The sequence below is a fragment of the Protomyctophum parallelum genome, assembly GCF_964188405.1.
Source record: "Protomyctophum parallelum genome assembly, chromosome: 9".
NCBI lineage: Eukaryota > Metazoa > Chordata > Actinopteri > Myctophiformes > Myctophidae > Protomyctophum > Protomyctophum parallelum.
The window spans coordinates 42,688,970-42,710,673 of record NC_139706.1 but is presented as its reverse complement, the minus strand read 5'-3'; the positions used below and the strand labels follow the sequence as shown (position 1 = coordinate 42,710,673).

Below are 21,704 nucleotides of genomic sequence, written 5' to 3'. Positions count from 1 at the left end.
TTATCACACAAACGCACCCAACTTGATGTCGATTAACACATTTAACCCATTTTGGCCTGACGTCGAAATTGAAAAGATCCTGATAATTCTAAAAACAAACGGTTTTGTAATGTTACATAATATTGGCAATAATCTGCTTTGGTTGCGTTTGTGTGCCAAAACAGAGACTGTGAGAACGGTTTCACTATGCAGTGCAAGCCAATGAGGAGACAATTGTGGAATATCAATTTCTAATCAATAGAGCAACTATTGAAGATATCTTGCCAATATTTGGAGTTGCATCATGGCAAGTCAACTACACAACCCAAACCTTTAGCAAAGTGTCATTGTGGTTGAATGGGATCACACCCACTGTAATCACACTGATGAAGATGAGGTAGTACTATTTAAAACATACATATGTTGGCTGAATGTGGAGCTGAAGAAGTCACTTTGGTTCACATTATGTTGGCAGTGTAACAATGGGGGGGGGGGGGGGGGGGGGAGGGGGGGGGGGGGGGGGGGGGGGGGGGGGGTGGGGTGGGGGGGGGTCGTCACAGTAGTACTGTACTGTATGGGTTTACTGAGAACACAGCCAGTCATGTGTCATAATAGAAGTACCTTTATTGGATTATTGTCATTAAAATGTCCTTCCATGAGCTACCCAACATATGATGACGATGATGATGATGTAGTTATAATGACAGTGATGCAAATTGCTAGTGTGTACTGTGCGTATACTGTACGGCTGTTTGTTTGTGTGTGTGTGTGTGTGTGTGTGCAATGGGGGTGTAAGAATATGGCTATGGATGGAGACATTTCTTGTCAACGCATGCTTTCCATAGCCTCTATTTGGGACTTGAATCCAAGCCCCATTCTTGTGGTAGCGAGGGAGTTTTTCCCTTACTCGCCATGCCACATGCAGTGGCCAGAAGAACACATTTCTTTTATCTGGAAGATAGGGGGTCCAGCCGAATTGTAAAGCACATTTGACACTTATTTTAACCCATTAAAAGTCAAATTGGGAAAGAATTCCTGTCATTTTAGATTGTGGCATTGGTTATTACGAAATGACCATGGCTAAGATATTATTTCTAATCTTTAGTTTAAAGTATTTGAAAAATGTTGAATAATTATTATTTTGAACACAAATAGTTTAGCCCCTGGCACAAACCATTATTAGATGCAGCCAAATATATATATCAATTTGGTGGGTCCTGGAAAATAAAGAAAATCACTTGCATATCTGTAAAGTGTTGGTGTGTCTGTGCCTGTGCGTTGGTGTTCATATGGCTTATAAGTATAGTACCGGTACTATATATGTCTAAATAGTTGCTGTGGGTGTCATGGTGTGTATAGTACTATATATGTCTAAATAGTTGCTGTGGGTGTCATGGCGTGTATAGCACTATATGTCTAAATAGTTGCTGTGGGTGTCATGGTGTGTCAGTTGACCGGGCTGAGTGGAGGCCGGATGTCCAGGGTTCGAGCCGAGCTGTCCTCTCCTACGACCTCCAGGCGCAGACTGGGCCCGTTCAGTTCCTCAGGGCCGTCCTCCGATTGGACAATCAGCCGCAGGGTACAGCCCTTGGGGAGGAGCTCCTGCTCGTATGCGGCGGCCAATTGGTTGACGACCCGCCGCTCCACCTGGGGAACCAGAGAACGAGGCGAATGGGGACACAGTGCATCGTTGCTGTCGGGGAGAAACCTTGTATCTCCATATTTTAACGTTTTGTTTTTTTTCTCCATAAATCGGTGGTTTTCAACCAGCGGTCTGGGGACCACAAGTGGTCCTTGAAGGAGATCCAGGTGGTCCCCAGCTAAATGATGGAAAGTTGGTAACCAAATGTACCTAGGCTAAATCTCATCAAATGGTGGTCCGTGACTCAAACACCAAATAAATAATGGACCTTAATATGAAAAGGATTGAAAACCAATGCCGTAAATGAATTAATTTTGGACATACAAGGTTTCCACCCGACATCGACGATATGTTGTTTTATTTATATATTACTATTATACCAATCCAGTGTGGATCCAGTGTGGATCCAGTGTGTGTGTGTGTGTGTGTACCTCATGTTTGATGGAGCGCGCTCCATAATGCATGTTATAACCACCGGCCAACAGGTCCAGAACGGGCTGATCCCACTGTAGGGTGATGCCATGACGCAGTTTAGCCTGATGAGACAGACACACAAGCACGCACGCACATGCGAAAAAGGTTGACTTATTGACTGCAACAGCAAAAATAGATCGGAGTAGAAGAACAGCAACAACAGAAGAAGGAAGATGACAATGAGAGAGAGAGAGAGAGAGAGAGAGAGAGAGAGACACAGACAGACACTAGTGTCGAACAGCATGAGGAGCAGTGTTAAGCAACAGTCTCTAATGTGTTTTAATCAACAACAGTCAATATAAGCAGATCAGAAAACAGCTCATGAAATTAGCCGCCGCTGTTGGCGCTCCACTTCATTCCAGTCCATTTGGGTTCCATCTGTACGCCGAGTACTAGAGCCTCATTTCTGCTTCGTCTTACACAGCCGATCTACAAGCACACGGCGGGCCACGTACAGTACACACAGCGCACTGCGAATGTGTAGATCGGTCGTAGGATGTCAGTATAAATGGGGCTTAACGATCTTAACTGTGTGTACGGCTGTATGCTTCACTCCAGAGACGGGCGTGCTGATATTTACGACACGTGCAGTGCAATAACGGACGTTCATTTTTAAGTAAGAGAATCGCTCATACACGCTCAAACATAATGAGATTTCACAGCTTATATATAAATAACATCGTGAAAGCGCACACGGCACCGCTCATTTAAAACTCCCTCCTTTCATCCGAGGGACGACACGTGGCCATAACTAACACCGCTCACACCCAGATGAGAGCGTGTGCCCAACACTCACACACATGAATAATAGAGCACACATGTAAGCAAGTGTGCACGCAGGACATTGCGTGGATCCAAATGAATGCTCTTCACAATGTCTATTTATCAATTCTACTATACTTGTGAGGACATTTAGTCCTCGAAATAGCACACACACACACACACACACACACTATAGTCATGAGTCAGGGTCCTAGTAGTAGCCTGGGGAGGGGAGGGGGGGGGGGTCGGGGGTGTGTGTTTGTTAGCTGTCAGAACGCTGGCTGTAATATTAATAATTAAATATTGATGAAGGCTCCACATGTTAAACACTGTAATCATATTATAGTGAGTAGCAGTGGCACCCACTATTGATCTGAGCGACTTCCCCTGCACAAGATAAAGTCAATACACACACACACACACACACACACACACACACACACACACACACACACACACACACACACACACACACACACACACACACACACACACACACACACACACACACACACACACACACACACACACACACACACACACACACACACACACACACACACACACACACACACACACACACACACACAGGTGAGGATAAGCCAGAGAAGAAAGGCACAGATATATCGTTGAAAGACGCTAGTGGCATTGCTAATGGTTAGCCTGCATAAAAATGCCTGCGGTCTCCGAGGCTAGCCTGCATGTGATATCATATCTAACACATTTAGTGTCGTAGGAGAACAGGATATGTGCGAGCACAGAGCCCTGGGGTACACCAGTCCACTAAGCATGACGCTCTTATCTAGTGAATGGATGGATGTGTTGCTGGTCCATAGGTTCACATCTTATCTAGTGTGCATGGATGATGTGTTGCTGGTCCATAGGTTCACATCTTATCTAGTGTGCATGGATGATGCGTTGCTGGTCCATAGGTTCACATCTTATCTAGTGTGCATGGATGGATGCGTTGCTGGTCCATAGGTTCATATCTTATCTAGTGTGAATGGATGGATGTGTTGCTGGTCCATAGGTTCACATCTTATCTAGTGTGAATGGATGGATGCGTTGCTGGTCCATAGGTTCATATCTTATCTAGTGTGAATGGATGATGTGTTGCTGGTCCATAGGTTCACATCTTATCTAGTGTGAATGGATGATGCGTTGCTGGTCCATAGGTTCACATCTTATCTAGTGTGAATGGATGATGTGTTGCTGGTCCATAGGTTCACATCTTATCTAGTGTGAATGGATGATGTGTTGCTGGTCCATAGGTTCACATCTTATCTAGTGTGAATGGATGATGTGTTGCTGGTCCATAGGTTCATATCTTATCTAGTGTGAATGGATGATGTGTTGCTGGTCCATAGGTTCACATCTTATCTAGTGTGAATGGATGGATGTGTTGCTGGTCCATAGGTTCACATCTTATCTAGTGTGAATGGATGGATGTGTTGCTGGTCCATAGGTTCACATCTTATCTAGTGTGAATGGATGATGTGTTGCTGGTCCATAGGTTCATATCTTATCTAGTGTGAATGGATGATGTGTTGCTGGTCCATAGGTTCACATCTTATCTAGTGTGAATGGATGGATGTGTTGCTGGTCCATAGGTTCACATCTTATCTAGTGTGAATGGATGGATGTGTTGCTGGTCCATAGGTTCATATCTTATCTAGTGTGAATGGATGATGCGTTGCTGGTCCATAGGTTCACATCTTATCTAGTGTGAATGGATGGATGTGTTGCTGGTCCATAGGTTCATATCTTATCTAGTGTGCATGGATGATGCGTTGCTGGTCCATAGGTTCACATCTTATCTAGTGTGAATGGATGGATGCGTTGCTGGTCCATAGGTTCATATCTTATCTAGTGTGTGTGTGTGCAGTGGTGGAAAAATAACTCCCTTTTTGTTTTACTTACCGGTAAGTATCAATACTGCAACATAGAAATACTATTTAAAGTCCAATTCAACATGTACTTGTGTAAAAGTAAAAGTATTGGCTTCAAAACGTACTTAAAGTACCAAAAGTAGAAAGTACTCATAACGCAGAATGTAACATTTCAAGTTCTCAAATGTATAAAAAATGTATAAAGGCCGATTCTTGAATTCAATTGAATACAGTATATAAGACATTTGTTTCCAATAGAAATATCCTACAAAATGGGGCCGTATTATAATCTAGACTAGACCATTTGACATTCAATGTTCTTTTTCCACAAATTAGTCTTGAAAAATGGGGGTCGTCTGATAATGGGTATTTATCGCTGCCTGTACCCATGCCGCAGTTGAGATCGAATGAGCGACGATTCTTCAAATGCAAGAACCCCCACATTGATTATGGACCACAATTTGAAAGGATTCCGTGCCCTGGAACAAAAGGTCCCCTCTATAGGGGCTCACTTTGAGAACCAGTGTTCTAACAAATGGTCCCCTCTATAGGGGCTCACTTTGAGAACCAGTGTTCTAACAAAAGGTCCCCTCTATAGGGGCTCACTTTGAGAACCAGTGTTCTAACAAATGGTCCCCTCTATAGGGGCTCACTTTGAGAACCAGTGTTCTAACAAAAGGTCCCCTCTATAGGGGCTCACTTTGAGAACCAGTGTTCTAACAAATGCAATTGAGAATCTGAACACTACTGATAATGACAGCGACACACACACACACACACACACACACACACACACACACAGTGGCGTGCACAGACATTTAGAGGGGCAGGTGCTCAAGTGAAAAAAGGGCACCTTGTGCAGCGCATTTTGGTGCTTAAGCTATTGAAAAATAGCAGATCTACAAGCTCATAGCGCGCCACCGAGTGGCGCGCTACGAGCTTGTAGGTCTGCTATTTTATTTATTTATCGAAGAACCACTGACATAGAAACATAGCTTTAGATTGTGGGGGCCTAAATAATATAGTAGAAGCGTTTTCTATCAAGATTTGATCAATGTCACCGCATGGTCCACACACTACAAATTAAGAAAAATAAAAGAAAACTTAATTTTATTTTTAATTTTTTTAAGAGCACATTGCCAAAAAGGGCAGGGGGTGCTCCAGTACCCCTAGTGTCTATCTGTGCACGCCACTGCACACACACACACACACACACACACACACACACACACACACACACACACACACACACACACACACACACACACACACACACACACACTCTCTCTCTCTGTCTCTCTCTCTCTACCTTCTTAGCCCAGAAGCTGAGCTCTTTCCCGACCAGCTGCAGCAGCTCTGAGTGGCAGAAGGGCAGGAAGTAGACGATCTCATTGATCCGACCCAGAAACTCGTCCCTCCGGAACTGGGCCTAAGATGAGAAGCAGACCCGTTTTGGTTGATGTCAGGCAGAAAGCTCTTATCTCCAAATCTTTTTTTTCGTTGTAAATTAATGCCCTACGGCCTACTTGATCACACTACAGCGTCACTCAAAAGTAGCAAAGCTACAAGCTTGTAGATCTGCTACTTTTGACTTTGAATCGTGAGAAGTAACAGCTTTGGATATATGAGGTTTCTACTCGGCAGAGACGATTTATTGCAAACATTAAAACAGGGACTACTTTGACGTTATCATTAAGTTGTATGATGGTTCCTAACAGGACATGACAGGGTCCATTAACAGCGTGGTTCCATGCGGCCATTCTGTGACGTTAGTCACCTATGATGTTTGGACCGATATAGCTGCCACTGGCCTCAATTATACAATTAAAGTCAAATATTCTTGTGTTTCAAGATGTTTGACTCTCTCTCTCTCTCTCTCTGTGTGTGTGTGTGTGTGTGTGTGTGTGTGATGGACAGCGGAAGCGTAACAAGCATTTACCTTTAGGATCGGCCGGATAACTTCTTCCTTAAACGGTCGGGAGATTTTAACATCCTCCGTCTTCTGTACGGCATCTAGAAGAAACACACAGATAACTTGAATTATTATTATTATTTACCTGTTTTGTCTGTGGAATTTAAAGCTATGATAAGATCTGGTCTGATCTAGTTGCTCCTAGATTAATCAAATAACCGAGAAGAGGTACAAATAAAACATAAAACACACGTGTGAAGTGAGGGGTGCCTGGTAATGTTTGTTTGAAGTGCTCTAAACAAACATTAAAAAATCCATAGACGGGGGCACGGTGGCACAGTTGGTAGTGCTGCCTCACAGCTAGAAGGTCCTGGGTTCGATTCCCGCTCGGGACACTGTGTGTCATCAGTGCCCATACCCACGTCATCAGTGCTCATACCCGAGGCGGGGTTGGCGAAAGGGCCTTTCTCTGAGTTTGCATGTGCTCCCCTTGTCCCCTAGGGTAGGTACCCTCACAAAAAACATGCAGTAATCCTGGTCTCTAAACTGCCTCCCCCTGGCCAGCCGGGGCGCACGATGGAGGGGAAAGAAACTGGTTGGAATAATGTGTTCCTTCCACGCCTTCCATGTCCAACCAGGGAAACTCCCCCCTGTCAGGTGTAAAGGAGTAACTTGGACACTCAGGCATGAAGGAAGCATGAGTTCAAGTCCGTAGCTCTGCGCCCCTCAAAAAATAAACACGGTACTGATTGGCTGAGCACGGAATGTGATGATGATAAGAGCACCCCTCACTTCACACTCGCGTGATGCTTTTAATAATCTATTAAATCGATTAGTTTGATTTCTCACCTAGGCTGTCAGAAGCTTCCAGCTTCCTGCGGCTGACCTCCTGGGCTTCCTGGCGGAGCTGCAGTGCATGATGGGCGATCTCCTCACTGGCCACGTTAGACGTCATGATGAAGATGGCGTCCTTGCACTCGATGGTCTTGCCTTTACCGTCCGTTAGACGGCCCTGATGAGACAGCGATAGAGACTGGGAGTTATAGGCCACACTATAATACACATACACGAAACGCATGTCTATTGCTCGCTTTTTGGCTTTCCACCCATACACCTATTTTCATGGGTGTTAGTGTTTTTTTGTTTAGTTTTTTGTCCAGTGGGAAAGTGGCTTAAATAAGACAGCATGGCTCTGCATGAGTCTAGCCGTCTATAAGAGGGTTAGACTGTGTGTCTCTGGGCCCTATTTTGAGTGTCTTAACGCTTAGACTGCGGCCTGGTGGCCAGAAGTAGTAAATAGCTTGCGCAGTACTTGAGCTGGCAGTCATGGCGACTGAGAACTTGAATTCATGTTTGCATAATGACAATGCAACGTGCAATCTCCAACTCCAACTCAATGACAATGGCTACGTTTACATGGACAGTTAAATCCCCTTTTCATTCCGAATAGAAGTTAAATCCTATTAAACGTTGTCATATAAACACCTACAAAAACTTAAATCCGAATGAAAATGCTCGATGCGATCTAAAAACCATTCCGATGTCACTGGCCGGATTATTCCAATGTTCAATGAGATTGAAAGAAAATTGGACTCATGTATACACTGCTTCGGATGTAAGTTCATACTGGTCTTTCTGAGCATGCTCCAAGGCGCTCATATCCAAGGCGCGCCGAGGAGTTTGCACATAGAGCGCGTTATTTTGTGCATTTTGCAGATCCAAAATCCACACAAAAGAAAGTGGAGCAGCAGCAGATGATGATATCCCTGATTTGTGTGTGTGTGTGTGTGTGTGTGTGTGTTCAACGGTCTCTCTCTCTCTCTCAAAAATAACGAGCGACACGATACAATAATAATCAGTGTGTTGCGTGCCCTGGCCGTGCTGTAGATAATAAAGTACAAATAAAAACGAGATGATCACCTTCCCGGCGGAGAAGGGGAGCCGCAGCGGGTGGGGAAAAAAAGACGGTAAAAATATTATGCCCGCCCCTATCCAACCAGCAGCCTCAAAGCTACTGCGGAATGAAATGATGGGATTTCAAAGTATTGTCTTTCGTCTGTAATGTCTGAATTGCTGAGACAGTCACAATGAATGAACTGCCTATATTTTATGTGTCCAACGGATGGCGTAGTTTCACGTGAATTAACATATATCACGTCTTACATCACATGCATGTAAACAATCATTCAGAATGACCATTTCCCATGGAAACTCGCAGCAAATAACATTACTTCCGAAGTATTTTATTCAGAAGTATTTATTCAGAATGATCAGCCTGCATATAAACGCGGCCAGTGTGAGTTGGAGATTCCAACTCTTCCTTTTTATCAGTCTGACAACATTTTCTCCAGTCAGTTTGAGCTGCACAAGTGTGTGGACATTTTATTGATGAGAACTTCTTCCGTCAGTGGCTGTGTGTTAGTTCTCAATGGACCTGAAAAATAAGGTCCGGACCGACTGATTAGCATTCATTTTAGGCCCTAAAAACGTCAGGTAGGGTCTGGGCAGAATTTGAGAACTCTAATTGGTCTTTTATAGAGCTTTTGATCGATCATGCCGAGATGCAACTCACATTAGCATTGGGTTGCTAGCTGATGTTGTCAACAAGACTGGTTTTAAACCAGAGAAGAAAACCAGCGCTCACGGCAATGTCCTTTAAGGCACTTATTTATTTTTGCAGGGTAGGTAGGTTAGGTATGGCATGCTGCAAACAAGCAGCACACAACGAACACGGACGAAGGCATCTGCCGAAACGCATTGCCGTGAGTGCTGGTTTTCTTCTGTGGTTTAAAAATTTCGTTTCTGACCGTGCACCCGGGAAAATGATTAAAGTGAGTGAGACGAGATGGAGTCGTGCGTGCTGCCTTCTATTAGAAATGTCAACAAGACTGGAGCACGCCATCTTGGTTTGCGCACGGCCACTCTTCTTTCAATCGCTTTTATCTCCAATTTCTTGTCCCAGATGGCATTTCTTGTCAAAACAAGGTTTATTCCACGGCCCATAGCCGACGCTGTTTTCATGGCGGTAGTCCTTTCTGATCGTCCAGCCGGAGACCAGAAGTGATTATGAGATAACACACACACTGTAACTAGTTAGACAACAGTGTGTGTCTCACTTACTTTCCCACCACTTTCCCCTGGTGGGGAAAGTAAGTGACACCCCAGTCAGCACCATCTTCATAATAGATTTATAGTAAATACACAAACGGACAAAAATAATTATAATTTTTATTATATATAAAAAAAGAAAATCAATATAATTTTTTTTGTCATAGAGCCCGAGATGTGTTTTTACTTTCTTTTCCTTCATTTTGATCATGTGCATATGTTATTCCTATATTACATTTGTGCGACGGTCACGGTACCTCATCGAACAGCTGCAGCATGATGGTGAGGACGTCGGGGTGGGCCTTGTCCACCTCGTCGAATAGGACCACGGCGTTGGGGTACGCCTTCAGCTGCTTGGTCAGCTGACCGCCCTCTTCATGGCCCACGTACCCCGGCGGGGAGCCGATGAACTTAGCCACCTGGAGGCGCCGTGGAGGAGGAGCAGGAGGGACGCAGGCCAAGGAGACAATTAGACTGATGAATATTTTGACTATAAACTGTTCACTGTTTTTACCATCACTCCACTGTTTCCCAAAAACGTTTTTCCTAATTAATGAGATTGTTGTTATCTATCTATCTATCTATCTATGGCCAAATGCATAATCATGACATTCGAAAGGTCGAGAATCACTGAATCCGAGTCAAATATGTAATTCTCAGAGGTGATATTGCATGCACATCCACTCTAGCCCAGGTATGACCAGTGTTGCGGACTATTCTTTTCTCAAATATGTAAATCTCACCTCGTGTTTCTCCTGGAACTCTGACATGTCCATTCGGATGAAACCCTGCAACCACATTAACGATTCAAGATTTGAACAAATGCAAAGCTCAAAAAGACCCGACTGTTTATCTCCGTGTGGGCTTGACCTCTCAAAACAAAATCTACACCATGTCATTCTGAAATTGTCCACTGAAATAATGCAAATTACATTTTTCGGGGGGTGACATGGGGACGTGGCCTCAAGTTACCTTTTTGATATCTTTGTGCATGTAGCGAGCCACCTGTTTGGCCAGCTCAGTCTTGCCTGTGGAACAGAAGAATAGTAAAGGGTTAACAGAGTTTCCATTCCCCAGATTTCTCAAAAAGTGTTGAGGCCAATTAGAAAGAAAAGCAAATATAGCTGCAAGCAGCGATAAGACGAGACCAATCAATAAGCCCTTTTAGGCTGCTCAACAGTGCCACTTTAGGTCACCCAGCGGTATTGCAGATGTTCATACCCCAAACATACATACATACATACAGACAGACAGACAGACGGAGCTGTGTGTTCAGGAGCTGTGTCTTGTTCAGAGACACTTAGGGCACATGGACAAGGACAGTCTGGGCGGGGTGCGGGGAACCAGTGACCTTCTGATTACTGGGCAGCCTCTCTACAGACTAGCCTATGACGTCCCCAGAATGAATAGCCTTCTTAATAATACTACAGTGTCACAAAAGTAGCAGATCTACAAGCTCAAATGCCGCGTTTCGAGATTGTGGATCTGCTACTTTAGAATTTGTTTAATTTGAATTCTGAAAAGTAACGGATTTGGACATATGAGGTATGTATAATGTATAATGGACGAAGCAAAATAAGCCAACAGCTAATTTATACTTCGGCTTTACAAACCATTCGACAAGCCACTCGACAGAAATTCATCATAACGCATCAGTGTCTTTTCTCTTTGAGTGCTGGGCTGCTGGCTAAAATCCCAGCACTTCTTTCTCCACAGTCAATCATCTGCCTCTCTCAACCAAAGACACATTATGTTTGTCAGTAAAATATTCTGCATATAAATGCTGCATTCGATATTGATGTATTTTGCGTACGGCATGCATATGGATGCGGCGAAACATGCAGAGTAAAGAGAGGGAGAGATGATGTGCTGTTGTGCGTGCGTGACTTGGGTGTGTGAGTGTGTGTGAGAGTGCATGTGCGTGTGTGTGTGTGTCTTGTTGCTGTGTTTAATATTGATGTCTTGGCCAGTGTCTGTCGCTGGAGGCTACAGAGGATATGAACACTGTGTCTCTTCCATCTATCTCTCCGTACTGTCATCTCTCTCTCTCTGCTCTCTACCACTATGGTCCATCATATCTCTACTATACTTCCTCTCAAACACACACACACACACACACACACACACACACACACACACACACACACACACACACACACACACACACACACACACACACACACACACACACACACACACACACACACACACACACACACACACACACACACACACACACACACACACCAGTAAAACCCTCAGTGTCCATCTATATCTGAAGATGGACCCTTAAGGGTCAATTTGGTTCCATTTCTCCAATCTTTCGGAGTTTAAGGATTTGACTAGAGTATAGTTTTTTATAGTTAGTATAGTTTTGAAATATTAAAAGGTAGGGTTATATTCTTTGGTTGAAACAAAACGTCTGTCGTTAAATGGTTAAAGCTCTATGTTCTGATATGCAAATGGTAACAGGTCTGATTAAAGTCTAAGCTTAACACGATGGAAATAAGCCTTCAGGGCTTTTTCTGTTATCCTTTTAGCACCATTATAAACGTACCAATGTAATATTTGCAAACTGTTAATTAAGTAATCAATAAAAAAATCATTGCTATACTGTTTGTCCAGTAACAGGGACCTCCCGTCTCTCCAGAACTTTAAAGGAGCATTCAGTGATTTGGGTGATTTGGAAAACCCCCCGGTAACACACACGCTCTACAGTGGGGTGACACGCAACAGGCCAACAGCATGTGCACCAAGGCCCGCCCCCACTCGATCATGATTGGAGGAAGGCCCCTCTCATCCTGATAGGATGAAGGCTGGCTAACCCTAGCCAAAAACAAAACCTACGTTTTTTGAACCCCAGGGGTTAACTGTGGACAGGGAGGAACTCCTTATATGGTCAGCACACTCTATAGTAGGAGGATTATTTAAAATAAATGGTATTTGAATTAAGTGAAATCACTGAATATACCTTTAATATTTAATATTAATTTACTGCCAAGGACAACGTTTATGACACCCGACATTTGTAGCTGCTACAAAATCTAAAAAGCTACAATACAAGTTGAGCTGGCTTCAACTGCAGCTACAAAAACACAAAGGGCTGTATAACCATTTCCACATTTCACCTTTTCTCTTCACACCATTCCCTGGTTGTAAACTTGTAACAAATTAATTCCATCAACCAGTTCTGTGTTCTTTATTTCCCTTCATAGTTTTCACACACACGCGTTGATCAACACACTGTGGTTACATTTAACGTGGTTTGCATCCACAAATCAAACCGAAAAAGCCAGAGACAATTTATAATGTCATCGACGGGACACATGGGACAGTTGACCGCTGTCCCATTCGTCCGTCTCTTGACATTATAGTTTCATTTGTATTGATTGGCATTAAATACCGTAATTGCTTTCTGCTGGTAATTTTGAAAAAAATAAATGTCTTCCATTTTGTCATGGTTTCAGCGGTCACGGACGGCGACGGAGCAGGACTAGCCAATTGGGTGCAAGTATCTGGCCATTTGGCATATCACATCTATACTACTAGCCAATGAGACAATGTTATCATTTGAGTTGCGACAACTCTGCAAAACCACTGCAAGATGGCAGGTCCATTTTTACACTGAAAAACTGGGAATCCCGACTCCTCCTGTCTACATGTTGAAGTGTCCTTGGGCAAGACTGAACCCCAAAATGTCAATATTCTGTAGGGAACATTAGCCAAAAATAGCAGATCTACAAGCTCATAATGCATCATGTGGTTAAACAAGATAAGATGTTTGAGTGCAGAGTCAGATGAGGGTAAAAGAATGAGAGTTACCGATTCCAGAGGAGCCGAGGAAGAGGAAGACTAGGGGATGTTCTTCATCGTACCAACCGTTCTCCTTCCTCCTGATGGCTTCAGAGAGAGAGAGAGAGAGAGAGAGAGAGAGAGAGAGAGAGAGGAGGAATAGAAAGACAGTCAGAGGAAAGACAATAAGACAAAATATCATTTATTTGCACACATATAATAAAGAATCGTTCATTTGTTGACTTTGGTAATAAGGAGTTTAGCTTTTTAACACCAACAAAGCCCATATGGATGTAATTGAGCTGAAGGAAGAGAGGGAGAGATGGAGAGAGAGAGATGGTTATCCCCCCAAACGATGACAGAAGAGGAAGAGGAGGGGATGAGAGTAGGGTCAGAGACATTGGGTAGAAAAAGGAGAGGTGGGAGAGGGAGGGAAAGAAAGATGAGAGACCTCTAGCATGGTACCCAGCATCATCTCCTCTCCTCTCCTTCCCTCCCCCTCTCTCTCCCAGTCAGTGGGACCATTAGCCAGCCGTAATTGTGTTAGTCTCCCTGGCGCGGCCGAGGCTAAATCAGTTTAGGATGGATCCCAGCCTCTCACACACGCTCGCTTAAAGAGGAGTGCCTACCCTACCCTACCCTGCCATCACCCGAGCAACCACACACACACACACACACACACACACACACACACACACACACACACACACACACACACACACACACACACACACACACACACACACACACACACACACACACACACACACACACACACACAGAGGGGGAGGGCTGAGAGGAATGAATCAGAGGTATAAGTAAAGAGGTTTCTGCTGGTGGTTTCAGCGACTAGAAAGAGAAGCGTTCCAAAACTCATCTCCACGACCTGGACCTGCATGGTGAGACCATGAGAGCCACCACACCACACCCAATCAGACCATATCGTTGCTGTTGGGCAGAAACCTCATATCTCCATATTTTTGGGGGTATTTTCTGGTAAATGAATGCCCTACTGGCCTACTTGATCACACTACAGCGTCAAAAAAAGTATCAAAAGTAGCAGATCCGTAAGCGAGAAAAGCACCCGACGCGACCCGTTTTGAGCTCATCAATCTGCTACTATACTACTATGAAATGTAAGATACCATTTAGAAATGTTAGTGACTCACTCAGGGTCCTACATTAACACCTACAGTACCAGTACTGCATTTACAGTCAAGACACAGCAACAAGAACTAGGGATGTAAACAGCTTAACGTACCCGTTAGAATATCCTTATCGGCTTCATGGTTAATTTGCATAATAATGAATGCGTGCTCCACATTTTCCTAATAGTGTTATTTGTTTATGGGGAGATCATTATTCTAACCCTAGAACACTGCCTTGGCTGGCTCAGCGGTCCAGGCACCTTGGCTGGTAGTCCAGTCTGGCAGTGTGCCGCGGGTTCGACTCCCGATTCCGATGGCCTTTACTGCATGTCCCCCCCATCTCTCTCCCCATTTCCTGTCAGCCTACTGTCTGTCCCTCCTCTATAAAAAATATTAAATAATGGCCAAAAAAAGCCAAAAAAAACACTGCCTTTGCCTTCTCCAGGGTATGAAGAAGGCATCATGTTTGCCAAACGTCTGTTCAATAAAGAATTCTTGCATCGTGTCTCTTTCCCTTTTTTCAAGTCATCTACAGTATGACATAAATATAAACTATCAATCTAGCGCAGTGATTCTCAAAGTGGACTCCGGAGACCCCCAAGGGTGCTTGATGGGTTTCCAGGGAGTCCCCAGCTAAATTATGCAATAATAATAATAATAAAATAATGACAATGATGTATGATCATGTTGTGAGCTTGTAGATCTGATATTTTTGCTTGTAGATAGAATAATATTGAATTTGAATTGCATTTTAACACAAATTTTCTCTTAATCGGGTACCGATGGGGGTAAGTGGCCAAATACATATCGTCTCTGTCGGGTGGAAAGTCCAAAACTGTTACTTTCTAGAACTCAAAAATTGTATCAGGCCTACAAGCTCAAAAAGTTTGCAGATCTGCTACTTTTTGGGCTTTTATGCCTTTATTTATAGGAAATGGGAAGAGTGAGATGGGGAGTGATTCGAACCCACGACACGCTGTCAGGCTCCATTGCAGCCTACGTAGGTACCCAGACCGCTACACCAGCAGCCCGGGCCAAGATCTGCTACTTTTGTGCGACACTGTAGTTCATGCTACACAACTGTCTTTCTTGAAATCTCATATTATAAAGACGACAAATGAGGGGCCCGTGCGGAGACAGACGGGAAATTGAGGGACAGAAACAGAGGACGAATGAGAGGTTCTGGAAGTGACGGACAGACGAGCGGATGGGAAAATGGGCGGAAAAGACACAGAGGACGAATGCGGGGAGAGATAGACAGAAGGACAGGAATCGCAGGACGGACAGATGCAGATAAAGGTGACAGAGAAGGAGAGAGAGAACCGTTGTGCCGTAGAAGTCCTCTGAAGACCCCTCTGTCTTATCGATGGTACTATGAATGACAGCGCAACCTTCCGTATCTCTGTGTGAGTGCGTGGTGCGTGCGTTTTTAGTTGACTTTGACAGAAGGGCACACCGACATTCCTCAAGGGATCTTGACGACAACGCAGAATGGAACGGAGACACAAAAACAAAGCTTTCTCTCGCACTGCAACGCAACACACATACACGCACGCACGCAGCACGCACAGAGGTTGGGTTGTACTGGGCAGGTTTTGTTGGCTATAACATGATTACTGGGGGATGATTCTCTTCAATAACTCTTAGCCCTGAGAGCTAAACCTGCATCAATCTACCTCCTTCTAGTGTGTGTGTGTGTGTGTGTGTGTGCTGCCGGAGGCCAGTCGTTCGTCATGGGGAGTCCAGGAGGAAGCAGTCTTTTGGGAGAAGTCGTGATGACATACGGTTTGTGAAAAATAACATCAACATATAGCCCCACACATACTTTCTTTCCTTGCTTTAGGTTATTATTTATTAATAAGGTAATAGGGTGTGCAACAGTTTAAGCAAACTCATCGACAATCCATTATGAAACATAATCGATTTAAATGAAATCTATTTATATAAATAGCGAAAACAAGCGATCTACTAGGTCACAGCGTACCAAGATGCCATAATATGATTGCTCATAGACAGTCCATAATTATAACACGATAAGGCTCAGAGAATATCCGTGTATAGAATCGGATGCTAAAACCCCCCTTCACATCCTCTATCCACTCATCCTGTCGCTATGGTCCCATATCTGTCTGTGTGTGTGTGTGTGTGTGTGTGTGTGTGTGTGTGTGTGTGTGCGCGTGTCTGTCTGAGTGTGTCTGATCTATTTGCTGTATTACGTCTCTGGGATCAATAAGCTGCTCCTTTATCGCCGTAGTGATGTCTCCGATGGCTTTCAGGACAATTTGCCACGGCAACAACAACCATTCATCACCTCGCTCCGAGACTACATGTCCCATGATTCCCTCGGTTCCGCCACAGAACTACGGCTTCCAGAGACAACCTGCCACCGCCTGCTTTGTTGTCGTTTTAAAAGTGACGGCTCACCTTTATAGGTTATATATTATAGTCTTAATAGTGCATTAACAACTTAAACACTAATGTATATAGATTGTTGAGTGGGGTTCCCCAGGGGTCAATATTTGGCCCCATCCTTTTTTCTATCTACACCAAACTGACAACGTGCTGCGAGCTTGTAGATCTGATATTTTCACCAAATGGTTGCCAATTATGACATACACTGAAGTGGGATGGGTTTGTACATTATTATAAGTATCAGTGAAGCCAGAAAAGATACAATCAAGACATTACAATAAATGCACAAAATCTCTGTAGAGAGAACCGTCCAACCGACAGACTCCAAACTCAGCACACACGTCACTCACGTCACGGTGACCCCATGCTGGTCAGTCCGATAGGCACGGTGACCCCATGCTGGTCAGTCCGATAGGCACGGTGACCCCATGCTGGTCAGTCCGATAGGCACGGTGACCCCATGCTGGTCAGTCCGATAGGCACGGTGACCCCATGCTGGTCAGTCCGATAGGCACGGTCAGTTGGGCGGTTCTGGACAGTGTCCATATAATAGCATAGGGAGATGAGGTTGTCCAGAGCCCACTGAACTGACAGATATGCACATATATGGGCATATACTGATGATATCTGGAATATCCTTATAAGGGCATAAAAGGGACACAGGTATACAGACGGATACAAAGATCTCTCTCACTCTCTCTCTCTCTCTATATATATATATATATAATATATATAAATATAGGTACACAGACAGACGGGTACTGTACAACGGGTACAATGCTTATTGCATAACTTGGTGGGTCATTCATACTCATTTTGCATTGTTATTGAATTATTCAAAATGGCCCTGAATCATCAGGGCCATTTTCTTTTCTCCAAAACAAAAGTGCATATTGTTCCGGTGGTAGTAAACACAGTGGCTAATAGGTTCTCTTGTCTCTTTATAACATCACAGGCTACATCTTCTGTTGAGGCTTTGGCCCAGAGTTGATTATTTTCACTAAACTATATAGGTTGAAGCTGTCAATGGTCGTAAAGACCACGCACACGTGCGCGCACACACACACACACACACAGTTACTTTCTGGTTCAGGAGGGCTCTACCCAAACACTGTTCTCTCCGTCTGTCTATCTGCCTCCATACCCCCCACCCCCCTCTCTCTCCCATGGATCAATACCTGGCCCTCTGTGGATGTTTGCCGTAATAATAACTATTTTACTGTCTGCTGTGTTATTGTACTTTAAGTCATTCCTGTGCGTTCTGCTCTGTCTCTCTCGTCTTCTCCTCTAACGCCTCCCTCCGCCGATATCAGTCTCTTTTTGTACCGCGTCCCATTTAGTGTCTTCGGTTCTTGTCCCCTTTAGTCTCAGCCCCGCCCCCCACCCCCTCCCTCTCATCCTATATTGTTTTCGATCTCCATCCGTCTGTCTGTCCGTCCTCTAGGTTCTGTCTGTCCTCTGAGTCCGTCCGTCTGTCCGTCCATCCTCTAGGTTCTGTCTGTCCTCTGAGTCCGTCCGTCCGTCCCTCTGCTCGTCTTGACGAGGCACGCTTCACCTCTTGTCCTTTAGACGACACGACGCCGGTGGGAGCAGAGAGACAGAGAGGGAGGGAGGGAGGGATGAGGCAAGATGGAAGCACAGGAGGAACATGGGAAAAGAACAGAAGGGCGATGAAGAGGGAGTGGGAGTGTAATGAACATTGAGGGGCGGGTGGAGAGGAGAGGAGAGGAGAGGAGAGGAGAGGAGAGGAGAGGAGAGGAGAGGAGAGGAGAGGAGAGGAGAGGGTAGTGAGAAAGTATGGAGAGAGAGAGAGAGAGCACAAAAAGACAGAGAAAAGAAGGAGAATGCCAGAGGGGGAGGAGGGGGTCTGGAGAACGTCTCTTTTCTCCGTAATCACGTTAACTGGCGGCTCCAAGCCTGGCCTCTCCAGCTGTTACACACACACACACACACACACACACACACACACACACACACACACACACACACACACACACACACACACACACACACACACACACACACACACACACACACACACACACACACACACACACACACACACACACACACACACACACACACACACACACACACACACACACACACACACACAGCACCTGTGTCTGCCTGACGGACGGCTCATTCATCACAATTAACCAATTACAGCCTCCACCAGCCTGTCTGAACCCGCCTACTGCCCAAGAGAGAGAGAGAGAGAGAGAGAGGGAGGGAGAGAGAGAGAGAGAGAGAGAAACGGAAGAAGAGAAAAGCAGGATGGAATGATAGGGAAAAGTAACCGAGAGAGGTTGATACGTGCTCCATATGTGTGTGTGTGTGTGTGTGTGTGTGTGTGTGTGTGTGTGTGTGTGTGTGCGTGTGTGTGTGTGCGTGTGTGCTTGATGAGTTCATCCCAAGTAAATGTTTGAGCCTAGTTAGAGCCCAGTTTTTTTGTGTGTACTACAGAAATATTGCTTGGCCCTCAGCACTTGGGTTGACTGGTGTGTGTGTGTGCGAGCACACGCACGTGCGTGTGCAGAGAAGGAGAGAGAGAACGTACGTACCCGCTGCCACTGTATTGATGGCCCCCTCTTGTCCAATGATGTGCTCCTTCAGCCTCCGCTCCAGAGGGAACCTCCTCCTCTCCTCAGCATCTCTCTTAGCCTGCACCTCCTGGAACTGAACAGGAGGAGAAAAGGGCAGGAAATTACCAGAGCAATGGATAGGAAAGGAAATGGAAGTGAAGAGAGTGGAGAGAAACGAAGGGACAGGATATATATAAATAAATAAAATGGACCGAACACATTAAATTAAACAATCGTGTGGAGTGAAGTTAATTGGAAGTCTATGTGATGGAGATAGAATAAGTAATCTGCACAGATGTCATTCCCTATACTTGTCTAACTTGTTTTCTACAAATGTCATCTTCAACTAAATATGGGACAGGGAGACAGACATATTCAATGTATACCTTCACCTTGTGAAAGCCACCCACATAAAAACTTCACTTTCTAGTTCTCTCGAACCTGCTGCCATTTATCTCATTCTCTTTCCTTGTTTTTACTTCCTTCTCTCTTCGTCTCTCCCTCTCTCTCTCTCTCTGCCATCTTCCCCCCCTTCCAACTCTGCGTCATCCCTCCCCTCCTCCCCTCCTCCCCCAGTGTTTCTCCCTGCAGCGTCGGCAGCCTGTTTATTCTCTCTCTCTATCTTGCTTAAGTGCGGCCTGCTGTCAAGCAGGTGGATGCGACAGAGAGGGAGAGAGAGAGGGAGAGAGAGAGAGAGAGACAGAGACAGAGACAGAGACAGAGACAGAGACAGAGAGAGAGAGAGAGAGAGAGAGAGAGAGAGAGAGAGAGAGAGAGAGAGACACACACACCGAAATAGAGGGTGGTTTCAACAATATGGGCACAAATCAGTTTTGTGCAATTAATCTCTCTCTCGTTCGCATATCAGACTTTAACCATTTTCAATCTGGCATCGCTATTTTGGGCATGCGCATTATAGGCGGCAAACGTTTTCAGAAATGTACAAATGCTCTTGTTGTACGATGTAGTATAATATATAATTATACAATGGGCCTAAGTGGTTAATGTGCATTTTCAGTATATGGCTGACATAGGTTTCCTACTAGGGATGTAACGATATAGTAACTGTATCGAAATATCGTCAAAGAAAATATATGTAAACAGCTAATATCGTATCGTATCGTTTTGCAATGTAAATAATCCGTATCGAAACATTTTGCAATATAAATAATCAATTTAATCAATACTAAGTACTTGTGCATTGTATTATATTATATTATGTTGTCTCTTTATTGTTAATGGAGTTTAATGTTTGTGTTTGCACCGTTTGTTTTACATCACCATTACGTCACCTAATCAACATGAGTTAGACTTTAATATATTAGTGCCCCTCACATCACACGGGTGTGATTTCTCTATGTACATTTGAGTACGGGTGGTTCTCCACAGGGAAATATGCGGTGAACCCTGGCATCACTAGAGCCTGGCTGTCCGCTGAGCTAGGCAGGATGTTTTGTTTGCGTGGTCCTTTCTGAGTCAAGACAATTTGACAACTATGGGGCCAATTGAAGTCAATTAAAAAGTGTATATATTTTTTTTTACTGCATCGGCGGCAGTGTCTACTGTAATCTGTTTATTGTACCTAGTAAGTTGGTATTTTATAAATACATAGTTTCTGTCGAACAGCAGGGAGAAACATAGCACAGGGGCATTTATTAGCCCTACAGTATATACTTCACAGTACGTTGAACAGTGAAAATAGCAGAATTACAAGCTCACAAAGCATGGCGAAAAGTTTCTGAAACATTAGCCAACAGCTAATTACGAATGACAAAACAAGGTGTTCCACGATTGAAAGGTATAAAACAAATATATGTTGTGAAATATTTGCCGATTATGACATGCCCAAAAACAGGGAGAGGGCAGGTTGAAAGTGGTTAACCCCAGTTAACCTTTGGCAGGCTGCGGACAGCTTTTTACGCATCCAGTTCAAACACCACCTGTCAATCAATCCTTCCACCAACCGAGAGAGAGAGAGACGTCCCACAGTGTGACCTGCAG

General features: G+C 44.4%; 1 protein-coding gene across 1 annotated transcript in view; it reads right to left on the bottom strand.

The window, feature by feature from the left end:
- Positions 1-556: 556 nt before the first annotated feature.
- The window catches only part of clpb (ClpB family mitochondrial disaggregase), a 51,219-nt gene continuing 30,071 nt past the window's right edge, over positions 557-21,704 (bottom strand). Inside the window, exons 7-16 of the mRNA XM_083773437.1 lie at positions 19,683-19,797; positions 13,589-13,666; positions 10,739-10,794; positions 10,510-10,554; positions 10,024-10,185; positions 7,508-7,670; positions 6,686-6,759; positions 6,056-6,175; positions 2,053-2,157; positions 557-1,626 (exon numbers count right to left, since the gene is read on the bottom strand). Of these exons, the coding sequence (XP_083629563.1) occupies positions 1,426-1,626; positions 2,053-2,157; positions 6,056-6,175; positions 6,686-6,759; positions 7,508-7,670; positions 10,024-10,185; positions 10,510-10,554; positions 10,739-10,794; positions 13,589-13,666; positions 19,683-19,797 (1,119 nt within the window). The 3' untranslated portion in view covers positions 557-1,425. The remainder of the gene's footprint in view (positions 1,627-2,052; positions 2,158-6,055; positions 6,176-6,685; positions 6,760-7,507; positions 7,671-10,023; positions 10,186-10,509; positions 10,555-10,738; positions 10,795-13,588; positions 13,667-19,682; positions 19,798-21,704) is intronic.